The sequence below is a fragment of the Crassostrea angulata genome, chromosome 5 (assembly GCF_025612915.1).
Source record: "Crassostrea angulata isolate pt1a10 chromosome 5, ASM2561291v2, whole genome shotgun sequence".
Lineage (NCBI taxonomy): Eukaryota > Metazoa > Mollusca > Bivalvia > Ostreida > Ostreidae > Magallana > Magallana angulata.
This window is the reverse complement of record NC_069115.1, coordinates 51,428,593-51,449,629: the sequence shown is the minus strand read 5'-3', so window position 1 is coordinate 51,449,629 and position 21,037 is coordinate 51,428,593. Positions and strand designations below refer to the sequence as shown.

At 31.5% G+C, this 21,037-nt stretch overlaps 1 protein-coding gene across 1 annotated transcript; it reads right to left on the bottom strand.

Moving 5' to 3' along the window:
- Nucleotides 1–18,654: 18,654 nt before the first annotated feature.
- On the bottom strand, nucleotides 18,655–20,749 carry LOC128184272 (uncharacterized). Its single transcript, XM_052853700.1, has 3 exons — nucleotides 20,532–20,749; nucleotides 19,483–19,857; nucleotides 18,655–19,289 (listed from the first exon to the last, which is right to left on the bottom strand). The coding sequence occupies exons 1-2, from the start codon at nucleotides 20,608–20,610 to the stop codon at nucleotides 19,511–19,513; spliced, it is 426 nt and encodes a 141-aa protein (XP_052709660.1). The 5' UTR covers nucleotides 20,611–20,749; the 3' UTR covers nucleotides 18,655–19,289; nucleotides 19,483–19,510.
- Nucleotides 20,750–21,037: the final 288 nt, after the last annotated feature.

Sequence of the window (21,037 nt, the reverse complement as noted above, 5' to 3'; positions counted from 1 at the left end):
ACTACCTGCATAATAACCACTTGTGATATACTGTTAGATATTCTTGATAACATGGATTTACAGTGTTTTAAAAATGTTAAGAACTATCAATTATTGAAAGGTTTCATATTTATAAATTAAATTAAATTAAAAATAAATAAATTAAAAAGGAAGATGACCATATATTCTGTATTCTGGTGTTAACATATATCAATTTGATTACTATAGTCATTCTTTTGAGCTACATGCTTAAATTTGATTCTGCCTCTTCAAAACCGTCAGATTTGTAAATATAATCATCCCTAGATAAACGCCTAAATAAAAAATTTATCCGTACATATTTTCATTAACCTATTGTTTCATCACCGATTGATACTTTTTAATGATTTTTTGTTTGCTTGTTTGTTTGTTTGTTTTTTGGGGCGGGGGGTTTGCTCATAACAACCCGTATATGTGTCTTTGAAATCAACAGATCCGGTTATTTCATAAGAAGGGGGGGGGTCAACTTTCTACATTGCTACGTGCATTGTTTTAAAATCAATTGTAAAGAAAAAAATGTTTATAATGCAAGTTTTAACGAGGACTACACACAGTAATAATGTTGAAAAAATTAAGCACGCATGCAGAATATTACATTAACAAGCGTTTCAGTAACTTTATTCTAACATTCTTAAATCATCTATCCACATAACCTTTTCATTTGATTAAAAAAATAAAATTTATAAAATGTTCTTATAAAAGTTAGTACAAACTTTCCAGATAAAATTATACACTGCTTTATACGTTGCAACAACAACAAAAATTACATAAAATTCATTTACTTTGATTTTTCCATTTCATCTGCAACTCCTTTCGGGAAAATTAGCATAGGAAGTGCAATACCTTCTTTGACCAAAATCGTGACCATGCCCATTTAATGCATCTATGTTTACCTTCTCATCACTCAAAAGAATGAAAATCGAGTAATTTTAAATAAAATAAAATTTACCCAAGATCAATCATAAAACAAACCCTTTTCAATTATTAAAATTTACATCTATTACATGTATTTAATTAATCATTATGTTTTTTTATTTTAAAATATAATCTTAAGAATTTGTCTGTTATTTTTTCATTTAATTAAAAATGTACCTAAGGTCAATAATTGAACAGACTATAATTCACCTGTAACTAATTTCCTTTGATCTTTGACCACCTTACCTGTGCACCATTCCCACTTAGCTAAAATCAGTCACCCATAGAAAATCAGAATTTTAGCTAAGTGGGAAGACACCAATGAATTGATCCTCAGAGAGATCAGAAAAATGACGTGCGTGCTTCATCGTGCATTCTTAATAACTCTGTAGATCATGCTCTTTATAATTCATAATGACCAGCGAAGCAGTTGCTATGAATCTGTATTCTATGCATCAGAATCAGAGTTTTTGAATGTGGATTAAAACTAATATTGCGAACTTTAAGTATTTCATTTGTATTTTAAAGTTTTAAATTAAATGAATTCCACTTTAAGTTAACACGTTTTGGTTTGTTTTTTTTTTTAAAGAAGGAGGCGGTCTATAAAAATAACAAGTAATATTAATATCCTTTTAGCACTTATGCATCTATTTAGATGATTACAATGTAGATCGATTTCACAAAGAAAATATGCATATACAAAGAACATTTGGAAAGAATATAAAAGGTTTTCAAACGACTTAGGTATGTGAATTTGAAACCTCAAAAAGCTGGGTGGTCAACAATTCAACCATTAGATATTCTTTTAAGATTTTATATCATTTATTAAGCCATAAACAATTGTTTAAAAAAAGAGAATTTCCTAATGTTTTAGCTTTGAAATTTGGTATATTTCTATATTCCTATAGGAAGCTTTTTTTTCTAAAGGAAATACATGTAAATGTAAATAAAGTCTAAAAATGGCCACGAACGTTCAGCCCTCCTAACTCTCCATCGAAATATGCATTTTCTCGACATAAGGAAAGAACAATTCTTTTTTGGAAAGACATTAAAGCAGATCGATAGAATCGATAGAATCGAAATTAGTTCTAACTTTAATACTCAATCATGTAATATTGCAAAAAAGATAAAGATTAACAAACTTATAAACCTAAATACGTCAGGAAAATTCTTAGAATTTGTAGGATACTATCAATTATTCACGGGCGTAAAATAAGGCTATGCTTGAGCCAGAGCCAGATAACCCCCCTCCCCCCCCAAAAAAAGGCGAATAGATCATGATCAAAAAACCACTGGCTGGATGAGCAGAGGACACCAGTGAGGAATATTTTTACTGATGTAATTGAGAAATATACCTTAGGTAATGGAAGATTAATCATGAGGGAGGTATATCCTCTAAACAATGATTATTTTAATATTTTTTGATGAAAAGCTGACAGGTGACTGAAACACCTCTATAGAAAAATATTCCATCAGTACTATCTTAGCTTTTGTTTCTGTTATTACTTTTGGGGGGAGGTTTTTGCCATAAAATATCATTTAAATGACAAAATTCAATGGGGATTTTATAACTTGCAATGAATATTTCATCTTTATTTTGTTTTCAATCTATAATTGTTGACAAATTATTGAATATGCAGAATTATATCCTATATTATTTTCTTTATGAAACTCTTTAAATCGCGAAAAAATGACAAGCGCAAATTGAACATGCTATAGACTTTTTTCCCATTTTCGCAAATTTTGTGACGCAAAAATACTGGATTTACGGCATATGATCATCTCTGTATATCTTTGATAATTATAAGGAAATTAAAAATTGAATGAATTGATAAATCAAACAAGCATGTCAATCATAGTTTGTTATCCTGCATCATATTGTATACAGTTTATATACATGTACATATATCTGCCATTTTATGCTTTAGGTTATTGATTAGATGTACTATAAACCCACATCAAATTCGTTAAAAAACGCTTTGCATCTGGATTTGAATTAAATTACAATATTTTTGCCATTTCGCTTTTGTTTTATTTGTGTTTCTGTCACACATGACCGAAAATGGATCATTACAAAGCATGCCGTCATGTTATTAACTATGCATATTTTTAAGGAGACTTGGACACGATTTGAGCTCAACATTTTTAAAATCTATTTTTTCAATTTTTATGTTTAGAATTGTTAATATAGATGTCTTCAATGCTTTGACAGAATTTGAAAGTCAAATATCGAGTTGCGAGCGGGTTACAGAGGTTAGAATTCTTCGTTTTATGACAAAGCTCTAGTCCTGTTAATGTTCACATATTTGTTGTATTGTTATAAGTTTCAATCTAATGTTGCTGTTTGTTGTGATAAAATTATTTATGAACCCATTGAATCAGTCTATCTTGTTTCCCCAAGTTATTTTGATAGATAAATGCTATTTTCTATACTTTAAAGTAATTGTAAAGTAATATAAGACTCGAGCTTTGTTTACAAAACAACGGCTTCTTTCCTCTCTATCTCGCTTGTAACATGACTTCTAAAATTCAAAGTTTGGCAAATCATTCAAAATACAAAAGTAAACTTTTTATACATAGAAATAAAAAAAATTCATCTGAAATCGTGTCTAGGTCCCTTTAATAGTTCTATTCCGACGCATTCATGAATCTTTTATGTCATTCCATTCTTTTGTATTTTCCCGTTTAAATTGGTTATTAGAGAGATAAAGTTGTTTTAATGTACCAAGTAGCTGTTTTATAGAGCATGTTCTCTATAATTCATAATGACTAATTAAGCATTGTCTTGGTATCTGAATTTTATGCATGTAGAATAAGTCAAGTTCCGGCATTTTTTTTTGAATTTCAATGTTTCAAATTAAATACATTTATCATGATTTCCTGTTCAAGTAAACCATAAAATTTAAAATATCATTTAGCATGAACGTGTATCGCATCTATTTAGACGATTTGGTCGATTTCACAAAGGCACATACATGTAGGTATATTTGTTTGTACTAAAATCATCTGCAAAAAGTAGAGAAGGTTTTAAATTACCCGGAGATGTGAATTTGTAATTTTCCATAGAAATAGAGTATATTGTCAATGTTCATAGAAATATTTCTAGATAAATTCTAGGTGATGCTTGAACAAGAGAGCGAAAGCAACCATTGACTGGATGAAAATGAAGACACCAGTGATGAACACTTTCGATATTGTAATAGAGATATTGATAAATCTACCCCTTTATATATGTATTTGTAAATACCAATAAAGACTATTTTATACTTTTAGAAAGTACAGATGTATTTTGAAGAGGCAAAGTTAAATTATCAACAGGGGAAGAGCACGGTGTGGTTAAATTACCACAGAGTCAATTAAAGGTACTTGTATAACCACAATGACAACATCACCAAAATGATGACGTGCAATATTACCTGACTTGTCTGAATATGCAGATATTGATTTACAATGTAATGGTACCAGCAGCAGTGTATTAAGTTATTGAGTTTTTGGATACCATATGGTAATGATCAATGACATTTATTAAATAAATCAATAAATTAATTATAAATCGAACAAACAGAAACAAACATGGCGATCGGTTCTTGTCTCCTGCTCATATCCTATTAAGTTCAATTGCATGTATCTGCAATTTTGTACTTTAGTATATTGGATGGATGTAATGAATTGATCCTCAGAGTGATCAAAAAATAACGTGCGTGCTTTTATCGTGCATTCTTAATAACTCTTTGTAGATCATGCTCTCTATAATCCATAATGACCAGCGAAGCAGTTGCTATGTATCTGTATTCTATGCATCAGAATCAGAGTTTTTAAATGTGGATTAAAACTAATATTGCGAACTTCAAGTATTTCATTTGTATTTTAAAGTTTTTAATTAAACGAGTACCATTTTAAGTAAACATAGCTATTCTTTTTTAAAGAAGGGGTTGGTCTTTTAATATAACAAGTAATATTAATATGCATTTAGCACTTATCCATCAATTAAGATGATTAGATCGATTTCACAAAGACAATATGCATGTACAAAGAACATTTGAAAATAATATAAAAGGTTTTCGAACGACTTAGTTATGTGATTTTGAAACCTTAAAAAGCTGGGTGGCTAACAAATTAACCATCAGATATTCTTCTAAGATTTTATATCATTTATTAAGCCATAAACAAAAATAAGGAGAATTTCCTAATGAATTGATTATATATTCCTAATTTCCTAATGAATTTAGCTTTGAAATTAGATATATTTCTATATCCCTATACAAAGCTTTTCTTTTAAAGGAAATAAATGTACAAGTAATTAAAGTCTAAAAATGACCACGAACGTTCAACCCTTTTTACCTTCCATCGAAATATGCATTTTCTCGACATAAGGAAAAAAAGATTCTTTTTTTGGAAAGACATAAAAGCAGATCGATAAAATCAAAATTAGTTCAAACTTTAATACTCAATCATGTAATATTGCAAAAAAGATAAAGATTAACAAACTTATAAACCTTAATACGTCATGAAAATTCTTAGAATTTGTAGGATACTATCAATTATTCTCGGGGTTTAAATAAGTTTAGATAAGAAATATTAAACCTAACGTAAAATAAGGCCATGCTTGAGCCATATAACCAAAAAAAAAGAAGACAAATAGATCATGATCAAAATAACCACTGGCTGGATGAACAGAGGACACCAGCGAGGAATATTTTTTACTGATGTAATTGAGAAATATACCTTTGGTAATGGAAGAATAATCATAAGGGAGGTATATCCTCTGAACAATGATTAATCTAATATTTTCTGATGAAAAGCTGACAGGTGACTGAAACACATCTGTAGAAAAATATTTCATCAATATTATCTAAGTGTAGCTTTTGTTTCTGTTATTACTTTTGGGGGAGATTTTTGCCACAAAAAATCATTTAAATGACAAAATTCAATGGAGGTTTTAAAAACTGCAATGAATATTTCATCTTTATTTTGTTTTCAATCTATCTAATTGTTGACATTCCGAACAAAATAATTCAAACCAAGACGCGTACTCAAACTAACCGACTTACGCTGAAACACACCTAAGATCGTAATGAAAACAAGATTTAGGCGTTAAGAAAAGGAAACTTATCTGTAATTTGTTATACGAAGTTTTATTCATTCATTGTTTTACGACAGATAACATTATTTTATCTCTTGAATCTGATTCTCCGACAGAATTTCCTCTGAAAAAATTTCCTCTGAAAATTCCTAATTAAACTCTAACTCAGCTTTCAGTTGCATTGTTTTCAAATTTCCAACCGCTCTGTGACTTCGACGGAGGTGACACTAACCCGAAAAGCATCAATAGTTTTTCTCTATAGACAAGTGAATTTTCTTTACCGTTTCACTCTATCATAATTACAAAGTGTTGTCTTGTCACAAGTAATGTCATATTTATTTATTATGATAATCAGATATTTGCAAAATTGTTGAGCTATATATTTTTTGTTACGTCATGTTTATCGAAGCGGTTTTCTAGGTCATCACAAAAAAGAAGTATGTAGCAATGTATCGTCATAATTTGCAACAAATGTAGCATAAGAAGTAAGGTATAATTTTTGGATGTATATCGTAATATAAATACGGGCTGGTACGTGATCAAAACTTCCATAAAGCCGGGATTTATAAGATTTGATCACGTGACATTTCTTGATGCATATTGGGATATGAATAAAAGTCGGGACGTGATCAAATCTTCCATGTAGCACTTTGGGATTTATGGTATTTGATCACGTGACCAACCCGTATTTATATCCCGATATGCATTAAAAAAATGACACCTTATTTCTTAAATAATATACCGTTTATCCCGTAATTTTCGTGATGATCTAATTTCCGCGATATCTTTTACATCGCAAATTATTGATTATGCAGAAATTATATCCTATATCAATTTCTTTAAGAAACTCTTTAAATCGCAAAAAATGACAGACGCAAATTAAACATGCTATACATTTTCCCCCCATTTTCGCAAATTTTGTGACACGTGAATATACTGGATTTACGGCATATGATCATCTCTGTATATCTTTGATGATTATGACAGAACTTAAAAATTAAATGAATTTATAAATCAAACAATCATGTCAATCATATTTTGTTCTCCTGCATCATATACAGTTCAGATGCATTTACATGTATCTGTCATTTTATGCTTTAGGTTATTGATTAGATATACTGTAAACCCACATCAAATTCGTAAAAAAAATGCCTTGCATCTGGATTTGAATTAAATTACAATATTTTTGCCTTTTTAGCTTTTGTTTTATTTGTGTTTCTGTCACACATGACCGAAAATGGATTATTACAAAACATGCCGTCATGTTATAATAATTAACTATGCATAATTTTAATAGTTCTGTTGCTGAACATGTATTCAACATTGTTTAAGTCTCTTCCGACGTATTCATGAATCTTTTATTTCATTCCATTCTTCTGTATTTTCCCGTTTTAACTGATAATTAGAGAGATAAAGTTGTTTTAATGTACCAAGTAACTGTTTTCATAGAGCATGTTCCCTATAATTCATAATGACCAATTAAGCATTGTCTTGGTATCTGAATTTTATGCATGTAGAATAAGTGTTTAAAAGCGAGTTAAAATAAAAATCAAAAATTTCAAGTACCGGCATTTTTTTTTTTTTTTGATTTCAATGATTCAAATTAAATACATTGATCAGGATTTCCTATTCAAGTAAAACATAAAATATAAAATATCATTTTAGCATGTACATGATTTGCATCTATTTAGACGATTTGATCGATTTCACAAAGGCACATACATGTAGGTATATTTGTTTGTACTAAAAACATCATCTGCAAAAAGTGAAAAAGGTTTTAAATGACCTGGAGATGTGATTTTGTAGCTTTCCATAGAAATAGAGTATATTGTCATAGAAATATTCCTAGATAAATTCTATGTGATGCTTGAACCAGAGAGCAAAGGAAACAGCTGGCTGGATGAAAATGAAGACACTATATAGTGATGAACACTTCTGGTATTGTATCAGAGATATTCATAAATCTACCCCTATATATATGTACTTGTAAATACCAATAAAGACTATTTTATACTTTTAGAAAGTACAGATGTATTTTGAAGAGGCAAAGTTCGATATCAACAGGGGAAGAGCTCGATGTGGTTAAATTACCACAGAGTCAATTAAGGGTACTTGTATCACCACAATGACAACATCACCAACATGATGACTTGTGCAATATTACCTGACTGTCTGAATATGCAGATATTGATTTACTATGTAATGGTACCAGCAGCAGTGTATTTATTAAGTTATTGAGTTTTTGGATACCATATGGTAATGATCGATATCAAATTCCAGGGATGTCACAATCAAAGTATTGGGGATATTCAGTTTAAATATTATCAAATATGTATCATTTACTCAAATGAAGCAAATAATCGATATTGATTTTTGTTTATTACACTCAATAACCTGACCGTGTTTTGTATGTTCAAAAAAGAGGTATGTATGATTAACGTAATGTCAAGAATATTTTCATTTCCGAATAAGGAGTTAGTGCAAGTTAATTGTAATAAATAAAAATAAGTGAAATATTGTACCAAGATTTTTTTTTTCAATTTACTGGAAAATGGCTTATAGCTAAAAGTAATATTTTTGAATAATAATTTTTAAATAATAATCTTATTTTGAAATACTTCTTAAGATCTGTAATAGATACGACCCAGCCGAGATATGAGCCATTACCATTATATACCTGTTGCACTCCCGTTTCATTCTATATCCCTAACAATTCCAGCTAACATAAACTTAACATGTAAGTCAAAGTAAATTGTTCTGACCAGTTTTGCCTTGTCCTTCCGCTCGTCCATTATTTAGCATTCCAAATTATCGATTTCTGTTCTAGAGCCATAGAATTAAGTTCGAATTTGGGACAAATTATTCTTAAGCGAAGATAATTAAAAATTCGTCTGGACTAATGAATCTTTAATTCAGTCCATTATCTAAAGGAACGTATTAACGTTAAACATGGACGTAATTGCTCTCTTCCAGTGCGTGTTTGGTATACAATGTATAATGAAGGGATATTAGAAATTTTCAATCATTTTCAATTTTTCATTCATTCAATATTTTATTCCTCTTTTCAGAGAGTACATGATATGTATGTTATTGAACAAAATCAAACATGCATATTATACAACAATTATGAAATATTTATAAAGAGATACAAAATATATATATACATATTTTAGCAAGTGAAAATGTGAGTATTATAATTGAAAGAAAAAATACAACAATAGTAATAAAAATAATATACATATATGCACAGGACTACTGTGTATTATTGACTGTTCTTTAATAAATGGCAAAGAGCTCTTTTTCATTTTGTTCCGATAATGGGGTGGCTGGGATTTTACCCAATAGATATGTGTAAAGTTCCTCCTCATCAAGAGAGCAAAGTTCAGCACAAATGCCCAGATCGAAGTTAATTATATCACTCCAGAAGAGATCTCTGTTTGTGGAGAAGTACGCGCAACTACAAGCAACATGCCTGTGTATTGAGTGTTGCATAGTTGACAGGTGCTTATATTTCTTGTAGGGGTAATAGTCCAGATTTTTGTTATAACTTTGATTATATTACTTTGTTGTGCCGATCACGCAAATTTCCAGATTCTTGGTAAGCCTGTTCCATTATGGAGTATAATAAATCTTGTAAAGTTCGAATCATGAATTGTTCGATTAGTCCATTGGTGACTTTCGTAACGGAAGATATCCGACTTTATCATTTTTTTTCCATTCGGTTTTGCTCGGGAAGATACCTGTTTTCAAATAAGAAGTAAGATATTGTTCTAAAGAATATTTGTGAAGAATTGAGAATATATCTTTAACATATCCAAACGATAATCCTGCTTGTCGTTCAAATATGCAGTCTGAAGAGGAATATTTTTTTTAACTAATATGTCATTGGAAAAATTACACAGTTTTTCAAAAAACAGTAATTTCTTTTTCTCAATTTCTGATGTGATGGGTCTTAGACCTACTAGACTTTCACATATATCCGATTGTGTTGATGTTTTCAGGCCTTGAATGTCTTTGACAATAAAGTGTTGAAATTTATTTAATAATTGATAATCCTGTAGTTTAAGTTCATTCCAAATTTCACAGCCATAAAGTGTAGAGGGTATTACTACATTTTTTGTTACTGGGTTAGAGTTTCCAGAAGACACGTTTTTTATTGCGTAATATGAGCGTCGGCCTTTGTCGCATGCTTCTTTTGTTCTAGTAATAGATTTAAATTTGCAGTTTTGGATTATGCCAAGATGGTTATAATCTTTAGGTATAGGTATGATTTCGTTTCCAAATAACCATTGGTGCGTGAAGTTAGGTTTGGGATTTTTTCCAAACACTATTATGCATGATTTTCCAGCGTTGAAAGAGAATCTCCATTTACAAGAATAGTAGTACGCTGTATTAAGCATGGTTTGAAGTGAGTCTGGGTTTGAGGATAGACAAGCAATATCGTCTGCAAGGGCTTGGGTTGATGATTTGATTTTATGGATTCCGAAGTTCTTATTTATGCGTTCCAGCTCGTTAAGTAAGTCATTAATGAAAACTGTATATAGAAAACCCGATAAAACGCCCCCTTGACGAATCCCCTGTTCTACAGGAAACCATTTTGACTTGATTATTTACAATCACTGCAGTTTAAGTATTGATGTGTCAGTCGTCTATTAGCATCCATAACTTTCCTTTTATACCTATATTAATGAGTTTGTACAGTAAACCTTTTCTCCAAACTGTGTCGAATGCTTTCCGACTGTCTAAAAAGCACGTATATACATGATATCCATTTCGATGTAATGATGTATTGTTTCTTGAAGATTGAAAGCTGCAGTTATAGAACTTAAGCCTTTACGGAAGCCCTGTTGCTGGGGATTAGGAAATAATTCTTCGTTAGATAAAGTGTCCATAATCCTAGTGTGGATGATTTTTTCGAAAACTTTAAATAAAGTCGATTGTAATGAGATAGGTCGGTAGCTATCCGGAGATTTTTTTGGTTTATTTCCACCTATATATATTGGGACAATACAGCCTTGTTTCCAACCAGAGGGGATTTGGCCTAGTTTTAATATAGTTACTATTAAACAAGACACATAGGTACATGTATTTAGACGGAACTTCTTTTTCGTGTATTAGGTGTTCTGACTGTATTTTATCGGGTCCAGGAGCTTTTTTCGGATTTAATAGTGAAATAGAGTCAAGAACTTCTTGTTCCGTAATGCGGTCATCCGGACAGAAAATAGAATTTTGAGTCTCTTGGGATTTAATATTATTGTATTCATTAATGATACTGTTGTACAAATCATTATAAAATGTATCATTTTGTTCAGTTTGATATATTGTGGAAAAGTATTCAGCAAATACCGAAGTGTTACCAGTCCGATCTGCAAATTGTATTTCTGGATATATTTTTGATTGACGTGGTTTTTGACGACGAATGAGTTTCCAAAATAAGCGAATGTCGATTCCTGCAGTGTTGTCAATGTCTTCATAAGTTTGTTTCATGTATTCTTCAGAAGCGCTTTTTTGGCATTGTCGGAAATGTCTTTTTGTACGTTTATACTCTGCATAAGATGGGTGATGCATTCCTCGAGGTTTTCCTTCCTTGACCCATTTTATTCTGGATTCCATTTCACTCTTGTGCGCCTCCTTAACTGTAGTGTTCCAATAGGGTTTGGTATGAGGATTATAGGAACACGTTGGGATAGTTAGAGTAGTACTTTTTATTACCAGTCTGGGCGGACTCCGAAAAAGGAGTAAACTCCGAAAACGGAGTATTTGGCACCGTCATGCATTGCGATTTTCTCAACTTCCGTTTTGTAGCTAATGTAAATAATGGAGAGTTGCCTCCCTTTCCCGTAAAAACGTGATTGAAAAATAGATTGAAATCCTTCAGAAGCGTGAAAAAAAATATGGAAACGACTCAGAAATGATTAATCTTAAGATAATACTTTTAAAAAAGTGGAAATGTTTCGGTAAACAACAGGAAAAATACATACAAATATTAAAACTCATACGTGGTCGACCAGGACTTATAAGATAAGAAAATCGGACTTCAAATTAAGACTTGGAAGTATGGAAATTGAAAATTAATTGTTGCACTAATGTAAGTATTCAAGCCTTTAATATAGATGATTTTTTTTAAATACGACAAAATTACGATGTATACAAGGTTTTAAGAAGTGCCGACTTGGCGAGTCAGCGCGTGATCAAAAGAACGGTGTAATGACTACAAACGGGATAAAAAAAAACTAACAGTAATAGCGAGCGCAGCTCGCCGGCGCGCAGCGCCGGCGCGAAGCGAGCTCTACCGGCAAGGCATGTGTGAATAGAAAATTCGGACTAGTTGCACATTCATTCAACGGATTTTTTTGGCGTCAGTAAATCGGACCAGTAATGCCTTGTTTTAATCGTCCCAGTAATTCCCTGTAAATATGGTTTCCCATTTCACACTCTCACGAGAACAAGATAAAAGACTATGTACATCATGCATTGTAAATAAAATAATTCCATTACATAAGACTAACAGAGTTGTCGTTCCTTCGAGTGACGTCACAATCGATTTCTTGCAGATTGATCCCACAGAATTTTTCGGAGTCAGTAAATTTCGACCCACAATGCAATTTATCAATGTCGGACGATCTCACTAGACTTGATTCCTTCTCGCGAGAATCAAATTTGAGAAACAGATAAATTGTGTAATTTCATGAATATCATGCTTTTTAAGTAAACAAAACAGTATATGTCACTTAGTTTTTTTTTCAGGTTTTTTTTTTAAAGAGACAGGCGACACTTGACCGACGTCAACTTTGACGTCACAATAAGGGGAAATTAGTTATTGTAAATCTGCTGAAATATAAATACCAAAATCTTCTCAAAATCTTGCAAAGCTAAAGAATGGGGACATCTTTTTTTTTAAATTAAATAGGAAACAGTTGTTACTTGCTCTCATTTGGATGAATGCTCACATTTATTTTATTCACTATTTATTTACAGTAATTAATTTCCAGGAACGTTTTTTAAAAGGGGGCGCGGCAGCATCATTTAAAAAATATTTACAAGTAAAAATCAAAATCAGGGAAATTCTAATCCGAGTGAGGAATGGTGAGTGCATAGTATGCATTTAGCTCTTTAACTGCTCAATGGTATCTTTATTTTCACATTTATTACATCCTCCCGGGGGGGGGGGGGGGTCCAAAACCGATTTTCTTATATGATCAGAAATTTTTTTATACGTAAATTATATATTTTTTAAAGGGGGGGGGGACTCTATGATAAGTCAATTTTATATATGTAAGTTTAAGAAAATTGTCTGCTGCAAGAAAAGAGGAAATAAACTGCAATAAACATTATGTTAAAATCGTTATTATTGTTTAAATAAATAATCTTAAAAATTATGAATTATGAAAATTTACAAGAAAAAATAGGCATGTTTATATTTTATTTTGCATTCAAATTCATTTACGTTACGTTGATACTTTTATTTTTATTGATTTATCATAATTCATTATTTGATCAAATGCTGCGCTCGCCCCAACGGTCGCACCGTAAAACATATTAGTGTATTTCACACCATAGCACATAAATTATCTTTAATAATAGTGAAATCATGGAAAAAACATTAATTTATTCACTTTATTGGCTTCGTCATCGGAAACAGAATTGACAAACTTTGACAGCAAATAAAATTTGATTTGCCCAACGAACGTATATTTTTGCCAAATACATTCTGTTGAAACATGTCTTATAAAGCATTTAAACGTATTTTCAGACCTGCATATGAATAATCCGCTTTGCACAATCAATTTTCCTGAGTGCCCTGTTTTCACGTAAAAATGGGATATTTTGATTAACTGCACATGCGCCGAACTCCTTTTTCGGAGTATTTTTTCTTTTGAGAAATCACTTCCGTTTACTCCGTTTTCGGAGTCCGCCCAGACTGATTACAGCATTTACGATTGTTGTAGTGTAAAAATCTATTTCATTCAGTGACATTTCATCTTTCTCTGGTGGAAGATGTTGGTTAAGCTCTGTTTGGAGTTGATTACAATATGATTTTTTTGAGTCCTTACATATCCTGTGCCATGCGGGCCACTTAGTGGTGTTTGGTAATAGGATATGGGGGTTCTCTACAATCACAATTCTAGCGATCACTGGTAAGTGGTCTGATGTGTTTGATATTACACCTTCGTGAATAATATCATAATCTACTAGATGGTTCTTCAACGATTCACTGACAAATATGTAGTCTAACATTGTTTTACATGGTATAAAGGTATATACATCTTTGCATTGTTCAACATTATAAAAAGGAAAAAACAGGTTGTTTTTTCTGTAAAATGTTACAAGTTCTGCTGATTTATAGGCATTTGTTCTTTCAACATCTTTTTGTTGAAGGCTACCATTCATGTCACCAGCAAAAATAACATGGCCATGATTAGAATAGATTGTATACAAGTCGTGAAGTACATTTAGTTCTTCTCTATATTTATCTTCATCATTTTCAGATAGTAAATACACACCAAAAATATACAATGGTACATGGTTTGGCGTTTTTAAACAAATATTAATGACTCTGTTTGAGTTTGTGTTAACCAATGATGTGGTAAAATTCCAGGGATCTTTTATATAATATAGCTACACCTCCTTTGCCTTTATCCCCATTGGTTAACGATTTTTCAAATGTTGCTGTACTGATATAACTTTGATCGATACTGTTTAAAAATTTTGAACAATTTTCAGGTAGGTTGTGTTCTGAGATTACAGCGACATCACACTTCGTCAAACAAACATAAGAGGTCATAATACCTCTGACATTCCGATTCAAAATTGAAAAGAACATGATAAACAAAAGATCAATGTGCATTGCGTACTGTTTATGTATATTCATGGCTAAACAAAAAGTTTATTTTTTTACATCGTCTGATTCGCGACCTTGCTGTCTCTCAAGGGCGTTTATCCATGGCCGGCATTTGACTCCGCGAGGCCAAAATGATCGCATATTGATAGTTTCACGGTTTTCTTCTGGAATGTGGATTTTTGCTGATAAACAGTCCGGATTATACTTTGGTTGGAATAGAGAAAGATATGTTACACGGATATCCCTATCTCGGACATAGTTAATAATACCGTCTCTAGTGGTTTCTCGATCAATTCCTGTAAGGTAAAATTGGGCGTTTTTGCGCCTGCGATGTGTTATTCCAAGGAAAACATCCCCTTTATTGTTTCTTTTTTCCGTGCTTGGTTTGTTAAATTCTTTTGATTCTGTTTTCATATGTACAATTTTCTCTCGTGAGATGTGCACCGGAATCGGAAGTTTGTTTTCGTTTATTTGTTGTTCTGGTGTGCTTTTAACTGTTTGGGATGGTTGTTTATTGTTTTCTGTATTTGTCGGAGACTGATTTAAGTCAGTGACTCCCTTTACTTGCATGGTAATTTGATTTGCACCAAAAGAGTCCTGAACAGAATATGGGGAATTCCGCAGTGTAACAACGACTTCTTTCCTCTGTATCTCGCTTGTAACATGACTTCTAAAATTCAAAGTTTGGTAAATCATTCAAAATACAAAAGTAAACTTTTTTATACATAGAAATAAAAAAAAAATTCATCTGAAATCGTGTCTAGGTCCCTTTAATAGTTCAATTCCGACGCATTCATGAATCTTTTATGTCATTCCATTCTTTTGTATTTTCCCGTTTAAACTGATTATTAGAGAGATAAAGTTGTTTTAATGTACCAAGTAACTGTTTTCATAGAGCATATTCTCTATAATTCATAACGACTAATTAAGCATTATCTTGGTATCTGAATTTTATGCATGTAGAATAAATGTTTAAACTTATTACAAGCTCCAGCATTTTTTTTTTTTTTTTGAATTTCAATGTTTCAAATTAAATACATTGATCATGATTTCCTGTTCAAGTAAACCATAAAATTTAAAATATCATTTAGCATGAACGTGTATTGCATCTATTAAGACGATTTGATCGATTTCACAAAGGCACATACATGTAGGTATATTTGTTTGTACTAAAAATCATCTGAAAAATGTAAAAAAGGTTTTAAATGACCTGGAGATGTGATTTTGTAACTTTCCATAGAAATAGGGTATATTGTCATAGAAATATTCCTAGATAAATTCTATGTGATGCTTGAACCAGAGAGCAAAGGAAACAACTGGCTGGATGAAAATGAAGACACTAGTGATGAACACTTTTAATATTGTTATAGAGATATTCATAAATCTGCCCCTTATATATATATATATATATATATATATATATATATATATATATATATATATATATATATATATATATACACACACACACACACACACACACTTGTAAATACCATATACATGTATATATATACTTGTAAATACCAATAATTTAATTCTGGTTGTAACGCGCTTTCTGATTGGATTAAAAAATTATTTTATATCGTATAAAGAATGTTGCCTACGTCATAGTAAGACTAACGTCAAAAACATATCAATACGCTTGACGTCATGTTTGAATTTTGTACAATTTTACGTCAATTTAAGGGTTAAATGACCGTTTTTATCTACAATGAAGAGTAAAAAAATTAAATTATTTAAGGAATGAATTCAATATTTATTTGTTTTATACGATATAAAATGGTTTGAAACAGTTTACGCTTTTTTATAAACCGCTTCGCGGTTTTTAAAGCGTAAACTGCCCCAAACCATTTTATATCGTATAAAACAAATAAATATTGAATTCATTCCTTAAATAAAGACTATTTTATACTTTTAGAAAGTACAGATGTATTTTGAAGAGGCAAAGTTCGATTATCAACAGGGGAAGAGCACGATATGGTTAAATTACCACAGAGTCAATTAAGGGTACTTGTATAACCACAATGACAACATCACCAAAATGATGACTTGTACTATATTACATTACTTGTCTGAATATGCAGATATTGATTTACAATGTAATAGTACCAGCAGCAGTGTATTTATTAAGTTATTGAGTTTTTGGATACCATGTGGTAATGATCGATATCAAATTCCAGCGATGTTACAATCAAAGTATTGGGGATATTCAGTATATATATTATCAAATATGTATCATGTAATCAAACGAAGCAAATAATCGATATTGATTTTTGTTTCTTACACTCAATAACCTGACCGTGTTTTGTTTGTGGGTGTTCAAATCAGATGTTAATCTTTGAAAGGCTGTACGATCAAGGTAATGTCAATATTTTTTCATTTCCGAATAAGAAGTTATTGTATGTTCATTGTAATAATTAAAAATAAGTGAAATATTGTACCGAATTTTTTTTTGGGAAAATGGTTTATAGCTAAAAATAATATTTTTGAAATGCTTCATAAAATCTGTAATAGATATACGTCCATGCCGGGGTATGAGCAATTACCATTTTATACCTGCTGCACTTCCGTTTCATTCTATATCTAAATCAATGAGTTCTATCTTTCCGTTCTATCTATCATGAACTTAACATGTAAGTCCAAGTAAATTGTTTTGATTAAGTGTGCCTTGTCCTTCCGCTCGTCCATTATTTAGAATTCCAAATTATCGATTTCTGTTCTAGAACCATAGAATTAAGTTCGAATTTGGGACAAATTATTCTTTAGCGAAGATAATTCAAAATTCGTTCAGACTAATGAATCTTTAATTCAGTCCATTATCTAAAGGAACGTATTAACGTTAAACATGGACGTAATTGCTCTCTTCCAGTGCGTGTTTGGTATAATGTATAATGAAGGGATATTGAACAATTTTGAAACTTTTTTAACTAGTCTAAAATGTATCGCTAGATAACAATGAAAGTGAAATGAATAAAAACATGACAGACAACATATAAGGATCCGGTCATTTTGCATCTTAAGATTTTTTATGGATCTATCTCCCCTTGATGAAAAAAAATTAATTTCATCAAATATCTGCGGTAAATGATTCATTTTATTTCATATATTGCTAAAAAGAAAGTATATGGTGGAGTATTTTTATTTGATAGTATTTTCAAAATGATATTATGATTAAGAATATCGGACGATTCATTTATTAGGTACAAATTGTGGTCATTATACATTGAATATCTTAATTTCTGATAATGCAAGATTCAAACCATACTCTTTGAAAATTGTCTTATACCTTCATCTTGTTGGTTGTTTCCATGGTTAGTAACTACATGTAATTATACGTCTACAAAATAAATTTCTTTAAATTTTTTTTTATTCCAGGAGCAAATTACGTTAAGTGATGCATAAAATCCCACAAATTGATATTGATAGCTCACCGCGTTTATGAGTTGGTTATCCTGATTAATCTAAATTTTGATGTTCTAATATAGAATTTTTCATTGATGTTCAGTGTACACCGTTTTGATATGATTCTATTTTAAACTTTGATCTCCAAATCTGGCCTTTCCCATTTGTTTATAGTCTGAACAAACTTGAAATCCAAAATCATATTTTTCCCATCGTAAAAGAACTCTTGCAAAATGGTGTCCACATAGAAGCAAGCGAATTGGAATGGTTTTGAGTATAACCCCCCCCCCCCCCCACACACACACACACACACACTTTAAGTATTGCTGCACAACCTCTGGTAACTAATCAATAAACGGCACTGCCAATAATCATGAATGACGATACTTATATGTTCATTTTTTCACTTTCAGATTTAATATATGTAATTTATCATGTAATGAAATTCGTTTTGATTGTATACAATGATTAGTACTAAGACACCCAATAAAAAAAGGCAGTACTTACATTTCACAGCAACTAGTCACAAATTCAGAAATTACAACATGGCCAAATATAAATTAATGATTTAAATATACAAATACATGAAATTAAGTAAAATTTTATTTTGATTAAAATTTATAATCGTGACCCCATTTTGTCTAGAGCATACTTAAGGATTCGTGTTCAATTTCCACAATTTCTAAACCAATTCCGTTATTGCACCAGTTTAAATAAAGTCTCCCAGAATCCAACATCCGGTTTCTAATGTATCACGCGTTTAGGCATTGATCTCTCCATTAGCGGGTTGATTTTTTTCAGTAAGGGTAGAATCCACATAACGTTCAACAATATATGGAGCAATAATCTATTGAGATCAGTTTCAGATATAGAGATACAACATGTAAAACAGTCAGTGCGAGTGGTGGCAACGGAACCTGTTCAGGGAATAACAGTACAGAGTTCTTGTTTATTGAATACCGGTATCATGCGTTAAGTTCAGTACAGTTGTAATGTTGATAAAATTGAAGCTTTGTCGTAGCAACATACCTGTCGAAAAAGTAACTACAGCGGGATTAAGTCAATTCTTATTGTAGTCCCTCTGTGTCTAAAGCCTATTGCATAACCAATTTTGATTTTCCAAAGAAAAAAAAAACGTGGTAAACAACAGGCTGTTTTATCGTCCTTTCAGCAGTAAAACAGCGAGAAAAAATAAAATTCATGGACCAGAAGAATACCCAACCATGGGCATATTGATGCACTTGAATAAATCACAGTCTCCGTCGACAGAATCGAATGGTTCTAAGATGGCGTTTATAAGAAGACAAGTCGAAGGCGATGACCAAGCCAAGGAATATACTAATGAAGATGATGCCGAATGTACTGCCGACCTGTTTTGCGGACGGGCGGGAGTCCGCGGCGCTGGTCTTCTTGGCCTGGTAGGACGACAGTTGTGTCTTATCCTCCTCCAGGGCCTTCTTTGTGGCCTCTAGCTGAGGGAGCAACTCATTGTAGATCTCAATCAGTGTCTTGTTGGCGTATTCGTTGCTCTTGTTCTTCCAGTACTCAATCTTGTCCATGTAATCGCAACTACAAGGGCACATGGTGTCATTTTCAGCTGAAAAAAAATAATTTACACGATAAAGGGTTAGGATGTATTTTATAAAATAGTCTGAGTAGATATATGAAATTCGAAAGCTGAAAGTAATTCCGTCACTCTTTATATCAATTATCTAAATAAAATAAAATCTGTCGTAAAAAAAAATCAGAAAAATGGTTACCGAACTTCAGATACATAGCAACAAGGGAATGTGAAACCTTTTTTGTAACACAATAATGAGAAAAATTAATAACGGCTTTTAAAACCCAAATATTCATTAACCCTTATCCGTGTGTGGTATCCTTAGGGTTTACTTACGAGTCAAATTAATAACATTTGGGTCGTTATGAAAATTGAGCGAAAAACGAAACTATAAATATCACATGCGTAATTAAATACGGCTACATATGATATATATTCTAAAATATAAGAGCATGTATCTTAAAAATTTCTACAATTCTAAATACTAAATAGCATGTTAAATTACTTCACATAAAAACCTTGTTGAAAATGAATCTGTTCGTGAATACATTTACAAATATCTTATTTGTTTTAATAAAACAAACCAAAATAAGGTAGCAAACAAAAACATGGTCGATAACTAAATATTCAGAATTTTGAGGAAAGCCCATTCTTAAAATGTTTCTAAAACAAACTGTCGAATTCCGATCTTTAGAAAAGATGCATCATACCTGCATTAACAATAAGAAAATCCAGGTGAAAAATCAAAACACACGACAGAAGGAGGATTCCAGAGTCCTGGAGCTTCATACCTGGACGTCAACACCTGCCACTGTAACTCTCTGGGAAGAACACTGCAGATTTCATCGAGCACGAAGGCGACAATAAAACATTAAAGTCTCATTGATTTTCCTGATCAGTCGGAGAACTGAATTTACCGTAATGAGTCTCCGTTTATCCGATCATTAATGATTAAAGATTCATTGATCCCGATGAAATATAACAATTGATTTCTTGTGCCAGTGTTCGTGACAAATTGGGAATTGAATGCTATGTTACGATCAATCAATCATCACAATCGGGAAATTTTAAAGACATGATAATACAGTTATATTCCCATATTTTAAAAACATTTATCATAGGCAAACATGGAATTAAATTCATCAAAAATACATTAAATTGACACCCTTTGATAAAAGCTTTGTTATGAGCCATGACTTTCGGAATGGATGTATTG